The 18,934-nt window shown below is 42.0% G+C and overlaps 1 protein-coding gene across 1 annotated transcript in view; it reads left to right on the top strand.

Moving 5' to 3' along the window:
- Positions 1-4,232: 4,232 nt before the first annotated feature.
- birc6 (baculoviral IAP repeat containing 6) overlaps positions 4,233-18,934 on the top strand; it is a 255,776-nt gene continuing 241,074 nt past the window's right edge. Inside the window, 1 exon segment of the mRNA XM_051919229.1 lies at positions 4,233-4,833. Within this exon segment, the coding sequence (XP_051775189.1) occupies positions 4,614-4,833 (220 nt within the window). The 5' untranslated portion in view covers positions 4,233-4,613.

The raw sequence follows: 18,934 nt of genomic DNA, 5'->3' as shown, positions 1-18,934 counted from the left end.
AAGGTCTCCTATTTTTTTAGAAATTCAAACAATCGTTTATTTTCTATAATATTTACATCATTTTAAAGCTTAAAGAATGATTTATTTTTCTACATAATCGCCATTTCGGTCGATGCATTTTTGTAGACACTGTGGTAGTTTTAGAATGCCCATGTCATACCAGCTCGCCGCCATGTCCTTCAGGAAGCGTCGAACCTCATCTTTCACCTCTTCGTCGGAGCAGAATCGCCTTCTGGACAAATGTTCTTTCAACTTAGGGAACAGGTGGTAGTCACTGGGTGCAGAGAGCATCCAGAGTGATCCGACGATCTTTATGCATGTTTTGCTCAACCTTCAACACTGTCTCGTCGGAAATTGATGGTCTCCTGCTCCTTTGTTCGTCGTGAATTTCAGTACGACCGGCTGTAAACTCTCTACACCACTTGCGAACGTTTTTGACATCAATGCACGACTGTACCTACACTTCCGTCAATTGGCAATGAATTTCAACCGGTTTAACGCCTTTTGCGTTCAAAAATTGAATAACTGCGTGAACTTCGCACTTGTAGGTAGCGTTCATCGGGAGCTCCATTTTCAAGGGCTGCCAAGCCAAGATTGAACATCCCCGCAAAATGGCGCATGCTTGTTTGGGAGTGGAGGAAGCACCAATCACAACAGTGTGGCGAACAGCCGTACGAACAGTTTCTGTACGTCCCCACCGCTTTGGAGACCTTACTTTTGGGATTGCCCTCAAATATGTTCTAGATGACAAGTCAACGACTAAGTGAAGAAGAAAGAGCAGCTATGTGCAAATTCTGAAAATAAGGAAAGTAATAATCAGCCTGGACCAAGTGGAATTGAAAACCTCGCAGGTCCAACCGGGCTCAGAAATAAAAGACTTCATAAAGACGTTCAAAAACGTTGGCATGAGCAGAGCAGGTTAGAGATTATGAAAGCAGTAAAATTCGAAAGTATCAAAAAAAAGAAAGTAAAGATCACATTAGCACAAATGAACTGAAATTACTACTCGGTGAAATAACGGAACAGCAAAAAGAGATCGAATATATGGACATAGGTGATATGTCAGAAGTATGTAGATCTTGTTCGGCTTTAAACTTTAAGTCGGAGACTTGTAGATCGTCTAATTCGTGTTGCCATCAGGGAAAAGTAGTGTTGCCTCCCAATGAAGAGGCGTATCCGCAAGAAATAAAAGATCTGTTGTTTGGTGAAAGTGAAATCCACAAACACTACAGGCAAAAAATACAATAACCTTTTTGCATTCGCATCATTCAATGTTCAAAACGTAGATTTACATGATTCAGGACCATACGCTATGAGAATCTGAGGTCTCGCAACAATTAAAGCTACAACAAGTTTAATTTCGAAGAAACCACAATTTGGTCGGGTGTATATTTATGATCACGGAGATGCCATGCAACATGGAATCGAAAGAGTATGTAACAATTCCCATGAAAATAACAATCTCTTTAAATTGTATATCTGGATAACCAAACCCGGGGGTGGGCGAGCGAAGTGAACAGGGGGCGGAGCTCCCTAGTTAATTATATAAACGAATTACCAGCCCTGAGAACATTCCATGGTTTGTTCTGATGTGGTGATAAGTGTCAGTATTGCCAGAACCTATTCATTCATCCTCATTACAATGACATACTGTATATCCATTGTGATGATCATTAACTTCAACCGCACAATGTCTAGTACTTTTAACAATGTAAAGAACTGAAACTGCGCTCATCCTTCTATTCTCTGAATTGTCCTTTCTACCACAGGATCAGAGCTTGCGAAATCTTATTCTGGCAGCAATAGTCTCAGGACAGGAATGAACCTGTCCATATTTTCAGCAGGCACAACTAAATTAACTTCCTGTCATTTAATGAATCAAAGAGAAACTCTGCTATAAACTTTAGCAGCTGCCCACCCCTGACGTAAAACCTCAGGATAAACATCTAGCAGCTTTGTACAGCACCTTCAGAAGTATTCAAACCCCTTCATTTTTTTCACATTTTATGTTGTAGACGTTTGCTTTGCATTGACTTCAGTTCATCTTTCAACACCATCAGTCCTCAGAGGTTCATAGGGAAATTGGGTCTGCCCTCTGAAATGGGATCCTGGAATTCCTGACAGAGAGACCCCAGACAGTCTGTGTCAGAAAACAGCATTTACAGTACCAATTTCAGTGTTTATACAGGTTTTATATATATATATATTTTATATATATATATACACGGGTGCATCTCAATAAATTAGAATATCATTGACAAGTTAATTTCTTTCAGTAATTCAATTCAAAAAGTGAAATTCAAATATTATATAGATTCATTACACACAGAGTGATGTATTTCAAGCGTTTATTTCTTTTCATTTTGCTGATTATGGCCTACAGGTAATGAAAACTGAAAATTCAGTATCTCAGAAAATTAGAATATTACATAAGACCAATAAAAAAAAAAGAATTTTAATACAGAAATGTTGGCCTACTGAAAGTATGTCGATGTACGCACTCAATACTTGGTCGGAGCTCCTTTTGCATGAATTCCTGCATCATTGTGGCGTGCCATAGAGGTGATCAGCCTGTGGCACTGCTGAGGTGTTATGGAAGCCCAGGATGCTTTGAGAGTGACCTTCAGCTCGTCTGCACTGTTGGGTCTGCTGTCTCTCATCTTCCTCTTGATAGACTCTCTATGGGGTTTAGGTCAGGCGAGTTTGCTGGCCAGTCAAGCACAGTGATACCGTGGTCATTAAACCAGGTGTTGGTACTTTTGGCAGTGTGGGCAGGTGCCAAGTCCTGTTGGAAAATTAAATCACCATCTTCATAAAGCTCATCAGCAGAGGGAAGCATGAAGTGCCTTAAAATGCCCTGGTAGATGGCTGCGTTGACTTTGAACTTGATAAAACACAGTGGACCAACGCCAGCAGTTGACATGGCTCCCCAAATCATCACTGACTGTGGAAACTTCACACTGGACCTCAAGCAACTTGGACTCTGTGCCTCTCCACTCTTCCTCCAGACTCTGATTTCCAAATGAAATGCAAAATTTACTTTCATCTGAAAAGAGGACTTTGGACCACTGAGCGACAGTCCAGTCCGTTTCCTCCTTAGCCCAGGTAAGACGCTTCTGCCGTTGTCTCTGGTTCAGGAGTGGCTTGACACCAGGAATGCTGTGACAGTTGTAGCCCACGTCTCGGATACACATGTCTGTGTGTGGTGGCTCTTGAAGCACTGACTCCGGCCGCAGTCCACTCCTCGTGAATCTCCCCCAAACCCTTGAATGGGCTGTGCTTCACAATCCTCTCAAGGCTGCGGTTATCCCCGTTGCTTGTGCACCTTTTTTTGCTGTCACATTTTTTCCTTTCACTCAACTCTCCATTAATATGCTTGGATACAGCACTCTGTGAACAGCAAGCTTCTTTAGCAATGTCCTTCTGTGGCTTACCTTCCTTGTGGAGGGTGGGTGTCAATGACTGTCTTCTGGACAACCGTCAAGTCAGCAGTCTGATTGTGTGGCCTACTGAACCAGACTGAGAGACCATTTCAAGGCTCAGGACCCCTTTTCAGGTGTTTTGGGTTAATCAGCGGAGTGCAGTGGGACACCAGGAGTCTACAATATTGAACTTATTCACAATATTCTAATTTTATGAGATACTGAATTTTGAGTTTTCATTAGCTATAAGCCATAATCAGCAAAATGACAAGAAATAAACACTTGAAATATATCACTCTGTGTGTAATGAATCTATAAGAGTTTCACTTTTTGAATTGAATTACTGAAATAAATGAACTTTTCGATGAAATTCTAATTTATCGAGATGCACCTGTATATATAGACAAACACCTTATGTAATTACTACTACACTTTGTTTCTAAATTTGAAATATTTAATAATACATTACAGGATAAACAATGAGCTGAACGACTCTGTCCCGTTGCTGCCCCTGAGAGGAGTATTAATCACATTCTAACAATAGCATCGCGCACGCTTCTATAAACTTTTTCACGTACGAGGACTCCAAGTGAAGATGTTGTTTAAACCGGTTTGTCCCTCGATTCCATGCCTCGCAGCCGTACTCTTATTTTGACACACCTCCACGGCTCGACATCAGGCGCTAGTTATTAGGTGTTGCCGGCTGTTGCTAAGCTTCACATCACTCCTCTACTGCTCCTCTAATGGCAAGGAGGTGGAAAGCCTCTGCTTTATTGTACCCCGTTTCGCCCCGCACTGCCCCTAGTGTCGCGGAGGCCGCCGAGGCTTGTGCTACGCTGGTTCCGTTGATCCCCCATCACTCCCCAGTGGAGCAACGCGCTTGACGGCGTGAGTTTGATGGTGAATCGCTGCTGCGGTGACGGGAGGCGGAGCGGCAGCCGCAGCCACAGCCACTTCAGAAGGAGCGCTAGCAGAGACGGCGGGACTTAAGACTTTAGGTTTCGTTTTTTTTCCTTCCTTCTCCAGTACACACCTCTCTCTTGTCATCGGGACTTACCGAAGCGGAGAGAGGGAAGGGTGAAAGAAAGACGGGGGACGCAACGAGAGAGAGAGAGAGAGAGAGCGAGAGAGTGAGGGAGAGGGGGTGGGGGAAGGAAGGAGGAAAATAAATAAATAAATAAAGGAAGAAAGATGGCGGCTGCTGCGGCGGCGGCCTCGCCGGGTTCCTGCTCCTCCACCTCCTCTGACTGGATTGTATTAAAGGACGGTTCCCTGCGCTGCGACGAGGAAGGTCTGCGAAGCCTCTCATACCACCCGGCTCTCAATGCCATCTTGGCTGTCACCAGTCGCGGCAGCATCAAAGTCATCGATGGTACATCGGGGGCCATCCTCCAGGCCTCGGCCTTGCACGGTGAGTGTCCGCCTGGGGCCCGTAGCGGAGGCTGCGCTGACGAGTGGCAGTCGAGTCCGGGAGAGGTATTAAGATTTGCACTTTGAAGTATTCTTACATTCCGGATGTGGCGTTTTCACGTTAATGTAAAATTGGTGTTGATTATTCGTTTGCCGGTAGTTCCTTGCTCGATGGTAGCTCCTCTTTATTAAGTTAAAAGGGAGTGCAGTGCTTTCTTGTAGTCTTAGCAGTTCAGCGACCAATTCAGTCGAGTGTCGGCGTGATAAGTAAACTGAGCTGATCGTAATATCATAGTGTCAATACTTGGGGTCCGTGCTGTCAGCCAACTTGAAGAACTTTGACAGAAGTGGATTACGACATATGCTTTGGAATACGAATCATGTTAATGCGGATTAAGGTTAATTCAGGTGTTACTTGCTTGTCACATATGAGCCCGCTCCCCGCCTCCAGTGAGTTTATTTAGATTGTATACAGTAAATCTTTGGAACAGACATCTGGTTTAAGTATAATCGGTACAGAAGTTATTCCACTAAGTGATAAACGTGCTCTCTGAAGTGTCTGCTCACCTTGGCTCCAGTCCAGTGTACACTCATTTAATGGTAGCCGATGACATTAAAGATACTGAAACTCCACACAGGCTGTCACATGGTTGGCCGACTCTAGCACTGGCCAAATTAGCCGCGATGAAAAGACCCTGGCATGGTTTAGAATAGGCAGATCTCTTTTTACTGCCAGTATTAATCCGGAAAGACGACACGAAAAGCCGTTTACTGTAATCCAAGTGCCCATCTTATTGTAATGGGGCATGCTGACTCCTGCATAATATTGTCAATGTACCAAGTTAATGTCCACAAAAGTGTAAAAGGGACCTTATGTCAAGATAGAGAAAAGCATCATGGAGTGAGGTGACCGGTCATTTTAGGTATCAGGGCCAATCTGTAGGGGCTTGTCTGTGCACTTTCATTGTAGATATTTTATAAACATGACAGACTTTTTTTTTTTTTTTTTAAAGTTCAGGTAGACTTTATTAACAATCTGCACTACAAGGCTTTTTCTCAACTGAACAAAGCTGGCAACATTGTTAGGTTTATGTATTTGAATTTCTCCAGTGCACTCAGTGCCATTCTTGTCTAGGAATAAAATCTGAGATATGTAGGTGGATGAACCTATGATGATCTGGATAATGGTCTGTCTTGTCTGGTAGGCTGCAGTTTGTGAGACTTGAGGACTGCGTCTCTGATACTGATGTGAGCAACACTGGAGCTCCACAAGGAACAGTCCTGTTTCTTTTTTCTCTTCACCCTGTACACTGCAGACTATAAATCGAACATCAGGTCATTTCACTTGCAGAAATTCTCAGATGATTCTACACTTAGATGGTTTGTCGATAAGGGGGATAAGACAGGAGAGGAGTCAGGTGGAGAACTTTGTTTCTTGGTGCAAAGAGAACTGTCTATATCTTAACTACAGCAGCACCAAGGAACTGCTTTTTGACTTTCAACGCCACTAAAGAGCTTCTGTCAAGTCAAGTCAAGTCAAGTCAAGTTGGGGAGCATGCACTGGTACAGTGCGTTGCCGCACCCACTACACGACAAAACAACTCCAGATCCCGGTTGGCATCCCCCTAGGCAGACACGTGGTCCAGTCCCACCCACCGGAAATTACCCTCTATCTGCCGCAGCCAGGTGTTACATCGCTGATACTTTGGCCTGGTCCAGCCACTCAAGTCCCCAACAATGAGGATCTTTTGAGCTGGATCATCCTTGGGGAAATGTGCCACATGGCTGTAGTGCCATAACTGACGCTCCCTCACAATGCAGGTAATGTGCTTCATTTGGGACTTTGTGGTCACTATTCATACACTTACAAGCACTTGGTCGTCCACATCTGGTCTCACAGCACAGAGGAACTGTATAAGAAAGGAAAGAGCAGACACTCTTTTCTTAGGAGACTGCGTTCCTTTAATGTGGGTAGTGACATCCTTCACGTCTTCTACAACTCTTTGATGGCCAGTGTGATTTTTCTATGCTGGGCCTGTAACATCACCTCAAGAGAGGCCCACTGAATCAATAAATTGATTAAAAGGGCAGGCTTAGTTATGGAGTGCAGTCTCGACCCACTGGAGGTAGTAGTGGAGTAGAGAATGAAGATAAAACTGAGTACAGTTATGAACAATGCTACATTGTTTCTCTGATACGCTAACTCTGGGGACTTTCAAAGAATTATTGAGCAGAAGTGTATCAAGAAATGCCGCTGGGGCTCTTTTATACTAGTGGTAGTAGACCTGTAGAATCCCTTACTGGGACTGCCAAGTCAGAAGTATTCTTCTTCTTTTTTTTTTTGTCATTCTAGTGTGTGTTCATACCATAGTGAGTGAGTGTGTGTGTGTATTTAATGAGCTACAGTAAAATGTCAGATACCCCCCCCCCCCGGGGACAAATAAAGTTCTATCTATTAATACATTCCTCCGTCTGGGAAATAATTTGTGTGAGGAAATAACACAACACAAGCAAATAAGCCAAGACACAACAGTTGACAATTAGTGTTGTCGTAACAAGGGTCAGCAATTCGTAAATGCATATGGTAGTCTGCTGGGCTGCCAGCTTTGTAAACCTGGTAAACCAGGTGCACTTTCTGGTTGCCCAGCTTTATACAGGGAGTTGGTTGTTGTGTAGTGGTAGTCAAGTCAAGTTGGGGAGCATGCACTGGTACAGCGCCTTGTCACACCCACTACACGACGAAACAACTCGGGATCCCGGTTTCTAACCTCCCAGGCAGACACGTGGTCCAGTCCCACCCTCCGGAAATGACCCTCTATCTGCTGCAGCCAGGTGTTACATGGGCGACCCCTTGGCCTGGTCCAGCCACTCGCGTCCCTAACAATGAGGATCTTACGAGCTGGATCACCCTCTGGGAAACTCGCCACATGGCCGTAGTGCCGTAACTGACGCTCACTCACAATGCAAGTAATGTGCCTCATTTGGGACTCCATGAGCAACCGCGCATTCGACACAAAGTCACACCAAAGGTACCCAAGGATTTTCTGGAGACACAGTACCAAAGGAGTCCAGTCTTTGTTTCAGGTCACTGGATAGCGTCCATGTCTCGTAACCATATAGCAAGACAGGAAGCACCAAGACTCTAAAGACTTGGACCTTCGTCCTTTTACACAGATAACAGGAGTGCCACACACCCCTTTCCAGCGACCTCATGAACCCCTCATGCTCTCCCAATCCGTCTACTGACTTCATAGGAAGAGTCACCAGACACATGAATGTCTCTGCCGAGGTAAGTAAACCTCTCGACAAGGTCAACACTCTCTCAACAGACAGACACACTGCTGATGGCTGTGCCCAAGAGGTCATTAAAGGCCTGGCTCTTGGTTTTAATCAGGACACTCGCAAGCCAAGACACTCAGACTCCTCACTCAGTCTCTCGAGAGTCCCCATCAGAGTCTCCATTGACTCCGTGTGAAGATAACAGCATCGTCAGCAAAGTCAAGATCAGTGAGTCTTTCTTCACCAACAGATGCCCCACAGCCACTGGACCCCACGACCTTGCCCAACACCCAGTCCATGCAAGCATTGAACAGAGTAGGAGCAAAAACACACTGCTGACAAACCCCAGAATCAACTGGGAAAAACGCACAACACAATGCCATCAAAAAAAAACACAGAACCTGTGTAGTGGTAACCTGCAGCTATTTGCAGCAACATTTATTTGTCAAGTTGTGCTGTGAACAAGCACATGGCATACCATCTTCTACTGAAATATAAACACAGTCAGCATCTTGGAAGAGAATATTTTGGTAAATGTATGATTTTTTTTGAATGATTAGGTCATGTAGATGTATGGTCTTTTTCCAGTGTACACAAAAACATTTTAATACTGTAAATGAAATTTTGCTTTCAGACTCCAGCAATTAGTATATCTGTCAAAACCATCATCACAATTTGCTGTGGTGCAGTATTACAGTTGTGCTTGAAAGTTTGTGAACCCTTTAGAATTTTCTATATTTCTGCATAAATGTGACCTAAAACATCATCAGATTTTCATTCAAGTCCTAAAAGTAGATAAAGAGAACCCAGTTAAGCAAATGAGACAAAAATATTATACTTGGTCATTTTATTTATTGAGGAAAATGATTGAATATTACATATTTGTAATAATATTTGCAATAAGATGCTGCAGATGTTCTATCAAACAGTTGTGGCGAGCGCCCTCTTCTACGCAGTGGTGTGCTGGGGAGGCAGCATTAAGAGGAAAGACGCCTCACGCCTGGACAAACTGGTGAGGAAGGCAGGCTCTATTGTTGGCATGGAGCTGGACAGTTTAACATCTGTGGCAGAGCGAAGGGCGCTCAGCAGGCTCCTATCAATTATAGAGAATCCACTGCATCCACTAAATAATGTCATCTCCAGACAGAAGAGCAGCTTCAGCGACAGACTGCTGTCACTGTCCTGCTCCACAGACAGATTGAGGAGATCGTTCCTCCCCCAAACTATGCGACTCTTTAATTCCACCAGGGGGGGTAAACGTTAATATTTAACATTATACATAGTTATTGTCTGTGTTTTTTTTTTTTTTTTTTTTTTTTTTCACCTGTATTATCATTCTTTAATTTAATATTATTTATTGTATCAGTATGCTGCTGCTGAAGAATGTGAATTTCCCATTGGGATTAATAAAGTATCTATCTATCTATCTATCTATCTATCTATCTATCTATCTATCTATCTATCTATCTATCTATCTATCTATCTATCTATCTATCTATCTATCTATCTATCTATCTATCTATTTGTGAGTGGCAAAAGTATGTGAACCTCAAGAATTAGCAGTTAGTTTGAAGGTGAAATTCGAGTCTGGTGTTTTCAATAAATGGGATGACAATCAGGTGTGAGTGGACACCCTGTGTTATTTAAAGAACAGGGATCTATCAAAGTCTGCTCTTCACAACACGTTTGTGGAAGTGTATCATGGCACAAACAAGGGAGATTTCTGAGGACCTCAGGAAAAGAGTTGTTGATGCTCATCCGGCTGGAAAAGGTTACAAAACCATCTCTAAAGAGTTTGGACTCCACCAATCAACAGTCAGACAGATTGTGTACAAATGGAGGAAATTCAAGACCATTGTTACCCTCCCCAGGAGTGTTCGACCAACAAAGATCACTCCAAGAGCAAGGCGTGTAATAGTCGGCGAGGTCACAAAGGACCCCAGGGTAACTTCTAAGCAAATTAAGGCCTCTCTCACATTGGCTAATGTTCATGTTCATGAGTCCACCATCAGGAGAACACGGAACAACAATGGTGTGCATGGCAGGGTAGCAAGGAGAAAGCCACTGCTCTCCAAAAAAAACATTGCTGCTCGTCTGCAGTTTGCTAAAGATCACGTGGACAAACCTGAAGGCTATTGGAAGAATGTTTTGTGGACGGATGAGACCAAAATAGAACTTTTTGGTTTAAATGAAACGCGTTATGTTTGGAGAAGGGAAAACACTGCATTCCAGCATAAGAACCTTATCCCATCTGTGAAACATGGTAGTGGTAGTATCATGGTTTGGGCCTGTTTTGCTGCATCTGGGCCAGGATGCCTTGCCTTCATTGATGGAACAATGAATTCTGAATTATATCAGAGAATTCTAAAGGAAAATGTCAGGACATCTGTCCATGAACTGAATCTCAAGAGAAGGTGGGTCATGCAGCAAGACAACGGCTCTAAGCACACAAGTCGTTCTACCAAAGAATGGTTAAAGAAGAATAAAGTTAATGTTTTTGAATGGCCAAGTCAAAGTCCTGACCTTAATCCAATCGAAATGTTGTGGAAGGGCCTGAAGCGAGCAGTTAATGTGAGGAAACACACCAACATCCCAGAGTTGAAGCTGTTCTGTATGGAAGAGTGGGCTCAAATTCCTCCAAGCCGGTGTGCAGGACTGATCAATAGTTACCAGAAGCGTTTAGTTGCAGTCATTGCTGCAAAGGGGGGGTCACACCAGATACTAAAAGCAAAGGTTCACATATTTTTGCCACTCACAAATACGTAATATTCGATCATTTTCCTTAATTAATAAATGACCAAGTATAATATTTTTGTCTCATTTGTTTAACTGGTTTCTCTTTATCTACTTTTAGGACTTCAATGAAAATCTGTTGATGTTTTAGGTCATATTTATGCAGAAATATAGAAAATTCTAAAGGGTTCACAAACTTTCAAGCTCAACTGTATGTCCTTTACAGTGTTATACACCTTTAGATGACCAGAGTCCGTGTATACAGCTGCACTGAAATGTGTCATGCTTGGAACGTTAGTAAAGGTGAGGTTTAGGCCTGAAAAAGCACGTCCACACTCTGCAGTGTTTGGTCTTATAGTGTGGAGAGTTTTCTCAACCACCAGTGTAGCAGAACAGGAGGTGTTACTTTCTGTTAGGAGCCCAGAGTGCGTGTCGGTTAATCGTGAGCATCTCACCTTTCTGTGGCTGCATAAGGCAAGATCTGTTTGTAATGGAGTATAAATAGCCCCCTGAGTTCCAATGGTTAATGGCAATTTCCTAAGGCTGAATGCTTGTAAATTTCTGACAGGAGCATTGCTGAAACATTCAATCATCGTCAACGTGCTGCTAAGTATTTTAGGTCATTTTTCACAGCTGTATTAAGACCTTTTACTTGAAAAAGAGTTACCCGCTACATCAGTTTATGTTCGTTTCCATTTTGTACATTTCATGAAATGACTTGGCTCTGCACCAGCATTTTTTAGATCTTGCAGGCTAACTAGTACAGTAAACAGTTTATTGCTACTGTGCGTTCTCATCATTTCAATTGTACAAATTAATTTTTCCTGGAAAAGAAAGCACTTGCTTTTATATGTAGTTCCCAGATGCTCATACAACACGGTACATATCTGATTTGGTTGTAATGTTGTCCCCTCCATGCAGTCATTGTTACTGTGTGGAATATCTTCCATATTTAATCTGCTGAAAAAGTCCTTCTGGTGTAATTGTAAAATTATTTTTCATTTATTTTTGTCATAATGCTGCTTTTAATTATGATTCCATTCTAGTTGTAACTGTATTGGAGCAGTTTGCCTTGTCCTTATTGTTTTTTTTTTAATCCTTAACAAAGTATGTGTTAATAGTTACCTTATTTATGCTTCAGTAAACGAGGAGAGGATACAATTAACTTTTGGCGTTCTTGTCCTCACTGCCCCATTTGCTTTAAAGCTAATGCTGGTTTTTCTCTTGCTTGCTTTAAAAGACTTGCTGCACATATTGCTTACTAATGGGTGTGTGCGAGTTAGACGGTGGTTACAGCAATCTGGCACATTATAGGCAGCCGAGTTTAAAAGCAACACCCAGGTTAAGATTGTAAATGGAGAATTGGGTCTTTTGTTTTTATGAAATTATTTTTGATTAGGAAAATATTGCATGTAGTAAAGATTCAAATTACATGAAATAAAGAGACAAAAGTATTTGGTAGCCCACAATACTCTTGAGTCTGTAGTTTGGGTGTCCAAAATTTAAAAACCTGTTATCTTGGGCATCTGGAATACCAGTTTGTCCAGTTGTGCATAAGTGCGCATACTCGAGGCTTGCGCAAAGTTGAATAATTAGCTTGAACCGTATACAAAATAATTAAGAATTCAGCAGCATCCATGTAAGTAACAGAATGCATAATGCTTATAACTCTGAATAAGGTTTCTTAATAATCTTTCTTTGTCCTCGGGGGGGGTGGGGGGGGGACCGTAAATTAAAGGTGTGATGGTAACAGCTGAAGTGTAGAGAAAAACGGTCTGACAGAACTGAGTTGGCCTTCTTTTCTAACCTGTTTGTAATGTACAGTTGTAATACAGTTCAGTGACAGGGGTTTGCCGCAAACCAATGATTTTACTGCAAATTTTTCTAGTATTTTTAAGAATATTTATATTCTTAATGCTGAGGATGCCACACCAACATAAAATCAAATGTAAAAGTAGATTCAATAAATGGCTTTTTTTAATAAATGTCTTTTTGTCCATTTCAAAACTATCGTTTCTTAAGAAAGAACTAGGGGCATTGCTCGGCCACCACCCCCGAGGGTTCGCTACGCTCCAGTCTCTGCCGCTTGCATTGCAGGAGGGATGGGGGGGATTGGGGCTGAATGCACGCTAAGGAGATGTGGTCTGATCAGCTGGTGTCTTTCTGCTGCTGCTGCGTGTTCTGCTTGTCGCTCTGTGTATCCATCATTTAAAAGCCTGTACGGCAGCTGTCCTTTAATGTCACGTGAGACAAAGCAGTGAGACAAAAGTGTCTCTCGCGGGACGTCAAATTATCTTCCAAGAAGATCCTATATCGTCTCCTTCCAAGCATTCCAAGAATTTTTCTTTATAATAGATATTTGTTTCTGCCCCTCCTTAGAAATTTGTCAGTGTTTATTCTGTAATCAAAGATTGTCTCTAGATGTTTGTAGTGCTCTTCTGTCTCCCCTTTAATTAATGTTGAGGTGGTAGAGGAAGGGGAGGACTTAAGATCTGAAACCATATCCTTAGAAATATATAGCTGTAATAAAGAACAATCATACCATTGAACAAACTCCTCAACAACACGTTCATGACTGACCTCCTTATCTTGTAGAAGCCTCGCAATGACAGGGTCACCAGCGGATTTCAGGATGTGTCTGTCCTTTTGTGAACACCTGCAGTTATTTGTGTATATGATAAAGAAAACGCGTGACAGACAGTAGCACTGAGGTGCACCAATAAATATATTTAGACTATCCAAAAAACAACTATTAACACTCACTGTTTGTGTTCTGTTAGTTAAAAAGTCCAGAATCCAGCACACCCAAGTTAGGGTTCAGACAGAACTGCTGAGCTGATGAGAAATCTATAAACAGGAATTGCTAATGCCTAAGCAAGTGGTGGACAAAGTTGGTCTTGGAGGGCCGTAGTGTCAGCCGGTTTTTGTTCCATCCCAGTTTCTTAGGTTACTTACCTCGGCAGTGACATTCACGTCTCTGGTGACTTTTCCTATGAAATCAGTAGATGGTTTGGGGGAAGCATGTGGGGTCATGATGTTACTGGAAAGGCCGGTGTGGCTCTCCCGATAATCTCTGCAAAAGGGTGAGGGTCCAAGTCTGTAGAGTCTTGGTGCTCTCTGTTTTTCTATATGGTTGTGAGACATGGATGGTATCCAGTGATCTGAGATGAAGACTGGACTCCTTCAGTGCTGTGTCTTTTAGGAGAATCCTTGGGTACTGCTGGTTTGACTTTGTGTTGGTCATGGAGTCTCAAATGAGGCACGTTACTTGCATTGTGAGGGAGTGTCAGTTACTGCACTAAGGCCACGTGCCGCAATTCCCCGAGAGTGATCCAGCTCACAGGATCCTAATTGTTGAGGACCCAAAAGGCTGGACAAGGCCAAGAGGACGCCTATATAACACCTGGCTGTGGCAGATAGATGGTCATTTCTGAAGGGTGGGACTGGACTGTATGTCTGCCTTGGGGATTGTCAACCAGGATCCCAAGTTGTTTCCTTGTGTGATGGGTGTGACAACACGATGTACCGGTGCATGCTCCCCAACTTGACCTGACCAATTTCTCAATGTAAAGTCAGTTGGTGCTGATGTTTCTTGAGCGATAAATGCTTCTTTTCTATCCTTCATTGTAGTTGTCTCACTGGTAAAATTTCACTATCATTAATTGCTTTTTTTTATTCTTGAACCGCTTCACTGTTTTTAATGACTCCTTATTAACAGTGAGGTGCAAATGGTAAAGGAACCAGCAGTTCTCCTTCTAACATGTTTATTACATTTACGCCTGTGCGTATCCATCGTTAGTTGTATCTGGTTTCATAAAATATTGGAAAGAGGAAAAAGTGAAGGGATGAGAATTACCTGCTTAAGATGGCAAAACATTTTGGATGATATCCAAATAAGAGTAACCTGACTTGACAAAATAAAAACACTCAACATGCCATAAAATGAAATCAAATCTGTAATTTGGAAGAAGTTGTGTCTCCTCAAACCGTTATTTTTTTGCACTTAATAACCCCTCCACTTTTATTTTTTCCATATTTGCAAGATCCTTCAGAAACATGTTCCTATATTTTCCACTTGTATTTTAAACTGAATGTTTCATTGTTAAGTGGGAACATTTTTTCTTGGTATTTAATTTTTGGAGACTGTTGCTACGGATAGGGTGGTGTAGACTGGCTAACTTAATATGTTGCCACAGTGACTCTCACCAGGACAACTAGCTTTGGAGTAAATATCATGATAAAATATGTGATTTACAAACAAACATATAACAATATTGAAAGAGTGTAAACTTGGGTATATAACCACATTGCAGTTTTTTAATCTCATTTCAAAAGAGGTGTCATTCTTTCTTTTGCATTTACTCTCAGTAAAATAGTCAAGTAAGCAAAAAATACATAGTGCATAACATTGCTTTTATAACAGATATTTAAGGGCAAATGAATAGAATATAAATGAGTCAGTATTTTAGTAAGTAAAACGTAATTCATCAGTGCTTCAATAATACGTGTGATGTTACTATGAGGCAGGATTCCTAAGCAGGGCACAGGCAAGCATGGAAAAGTTTGATTCTTGGAACACCAACAACATTAGCCTTTATTTCTATAGCACATTTTCATACAGAGAATGTTGCTCAAAGTAATTTACAAGGTGTCAAATAAAGTTGCAGAAAAAAAAAAATATTAGAAATAGATAAGAATAATCCCACAGTCCAGAAATATACAGTGGTGTGAAAAACTATTTGCCCCCTTCCTGATTTCTTATTCTTTTGCATGTTTGTCACACAAAATGTTTCTGATCATCAAACACATTTAACCATTAGTCAAATATAACACAAGTAAACACAAAATGCAGTTTGTAAATGGTGGTTTTTATTATTTAGGGAGAAAAAAAAAATCCAAACCTACATGGCCCTGTGTGAAAAAGTAATTGCCCCCTGAACCTAATAACTGGTTGGGCCACCCTTAGCAGCAATAACTGCAATCAAGCGTTTGCGATAACTTGCAATGAGTCTTTTACAGCGCTCTGGAGGAATTTTGGCCCACTCATCTTTGCAAAATTGTTGTAATTCAGCTTTATTTGAGGGTTTTCTAGCATGAACCGCCTTTTTAAGGTCATGCCATAGCATCTCAATTGGATTCAGGTCAGGACTTTGACTAGGCCACTCCAAAGTCTTCATTTTGTTTTTCTTCAGCCATTCAGAGGTGGATTTGCTGGTGTGTTTTGGGGTCATTGTCCTGTTGCAGCACCCAAGATCGCTTCAGCTTGAGTTGACGAACAGATGGCCGGACATTCTCCTTCAGGATTTTTTGGTAGACAGTAGAATTCATGGTTCCATCTATCACAGCAAGCCTTCCAGGTCCTGAAGCAGCAAAACAACCCCAGACCATCACACTACCACCACCATATTTTACTGTTGGTATGATGTTCTTTTTCTGAAATGCTGTGTTCCTTTTACGCCAGATGTAACGGGACATTTGCCTTCCAAAAAGTTCAACTTTTGACTCATCAGTCCACAAGGTATTTTCCCAAAAGTCTTGGCAATCATTGAGATGTTTCTTAGCAAAATTGAGACGAGCCCTAATGTTCTTTTTGCTTAACAGTGGTTTGCGTCTTGGAAATCTGCCATGCAGGCTGTTTTTGCCCAGTCTCTTTCTTATGGTGGAGTCGTGAACACTGACCTTAATTGAGGCAAGTGAGGCCTGCAGTTCTTTAGACGTTGTCCTGGGGTTTTTTGTGACCTCTCAGATGAGTCGTCTCTGCGCTCTTGGGGTAATTTTGGTCGGCCGGCCACTCCTGGGAAGGTTCACCACTGTTCCATGTTTTTGCCATTTGTGGATAATGGCTCTCACTGTGGTTCGCTGGAGTCCCAAAGCTTTAGAAATGGCTTTATAACCTTTACCAGACTGATAGATCGCAATTACTTCTGTTCTCATTTGTTCCTGAATTTCTTTGGATCTTGGCATGATGTCTAGCTTTTGAGGTGCTTTTGGTCTACTTCTCTGTGTCAGGCAGCTCCTATTTAAGTGATTTCTTGATTGAAACAGGTGTGGCAGTAATCAGGCCTGGGGGTGGCTACGGAAATTGAACTCAGGTGTGATACACCACAGTTCGGTTATTTTTTAACAAGGGGGCAATTACTTTTTCACACAGGGCCATGTAGGTTTGGATTTTTTTTCTCCCTAAATAATAAACACCATCATTTACAAACTGCATTTTGTGTTTACTTGTGTTATATTTGACTAATGGTTAAATGTGTTTGATGATCAGAAACATTTTGTGTGACAAACATGCAAAAGAATAAGAAATCAGGAAGGGGGCAAATAGTTTTTCACACCACTGTACATGATCGGTGGTTTGGCATTGTTAAAATGGCCCTAGTTCAAGTGTAGACCCTGTGATGAACTGGCATCCCGTCCCGGGATTGTTTATGACTTGCATTTTATTCTTGCTGGGAAATGCTGCAGTTCACTGAGGACCATGCTCAGGATAAAGTGGCTTTAGAAAATGGGCAAAATTGATGGATGAATAAAGGGCATACCAAAAATACTAGAAAAGAATAAATCAGTACTCCCTTAAATAACATTTATATACAAGTAATAGAAAAAAAAGTAAGTCTTTTTGTATAGATTAGTTTTTAAGTCTTTAAAGATAAGTCCGATACTATGCTCAAATGGCCAAGAAGGAGCCTGGGGTTTGGGAGAACTGAATCTGCAGGGTTTCGAAGGACCAAAGACCACCCAACCATTACTGGACAGTCTTCCTAAAAAGTATACTTTAGTAGTTCCTTATTGTTTTTTTAAGCTTCATACTAGATGATTTGGTGCACTTGATCTTGTTGACCGCTTTTTGCTTTTATTCCATCATCACAGACTGTTGCACATTACTTTGACCAAATGGAAAAACCAGAAAAGAAAGCAGAGATGAATATAGGTATTATGGCTGGAAATCCATGAGGAATAGTTCTGTGTATGTACATATAAATCTATTAGTCTTTCCCATCCTTTGTGGTATCACAACTCAGTTTTTCACATGCTAATGTGTTTTTGATTCACCTTGGGTTTTGGGTCCCAATCATCTGAATTTAGTGTCTTTGTCTGAGTGGGAGGGAATGTGGGGGGGTTGGTTCCCCTTCAGTGAATCGTGTGCGATCATCAAAATAGCAGGTTTCCCTGTGTGATTGCCAGAGCATCAGATGAATCGAGTGCACTTGGTGAATCAAGCAAGATCATCAGAGTAGGAGTTGGGGTGGTCGTTCTGGATTGGCTGCTATCTACCTGTGATTGTACTGCTGTGAAACGAGCATCATTGTCAAAGCTGGGGTGGCAGGGCTTTATTTGGGGTTGGCTGCGGCCCTCCTGCCATGCTGCCATGGCCCAGTACAGGTTGGGAAAGATGATCACCTAGAAGTGGAACTAAAATGCAGCTATGAAACAGCCACATTAAAAAAAGAGGGTTTTTAGATTTTTTTTATTTTTTATTAAGTGTTCTATGGTATTAGCCCGGTATATCTCTACTAGCTATGTAAGCCCAGGCTGTAAAAAGCCCCGGGGTCCTAGAAAGTATTGAAATTGTCAGAAAAAAAATTGAAATGTAAAGATGTCGGGTAATTGGAAGGAACTACTTTGGGTGTCTCTCTTCTAGGAGTTTTCATGTTGTTGATGTGCTCACATTGTTTGTGCATTAGTGGCTAAGTGACTGTCTTTCTTCTGAGGTTTCCTTTTACTGGCATGCTCGCCTCGCTTGTGTATTAGTGGTGGGAGGAAAAGTAAAAGGGATACCGTATGTTTTGCTGATGTGCTTGCCTCGCTTCTGTATTAGCCGCTAAGCAAGTGACTCTTCGGAGATTTCGCTTTGCAGACGAACTGGCCTCGCTTGTGTATCCTTGGTGGTGGAGCACTTACCCTGAATCCACCTGTAAAGTCTGGGCTGGACAGACACACACACTTCCATGTGTGGATGTATATGTGTGTATGTGTATATATGTATATGTATATATGTAAGACTAGGGGGCTCTGCCCCCTGCTTGCTTCATTCGCCAACCCCCGTGCGGGCCCTACGCACTAGTCATTTCCCGGATCTGCCGCATGTG

This window comes from Erpetoichthys calabaricus, chromosome 15 (genome assembly GCF_900747795.2).
Source record: "Erpetoichthys calabaricus chromosome 15, fErpCal1.3, whole genome shotgun sequence".
NCBI classification, from domain to species: Eukaryota; Metazoa; Chordata; class Cladistia; order Polypteriformes; family Polypteridae; genus Erpetoichthys; species Erpetoichthys calabaricus.
Note: the sequence above shows the minus strand (reverse complement) of the source record. Positions and strands in the feature narration are given on the sequence as shown.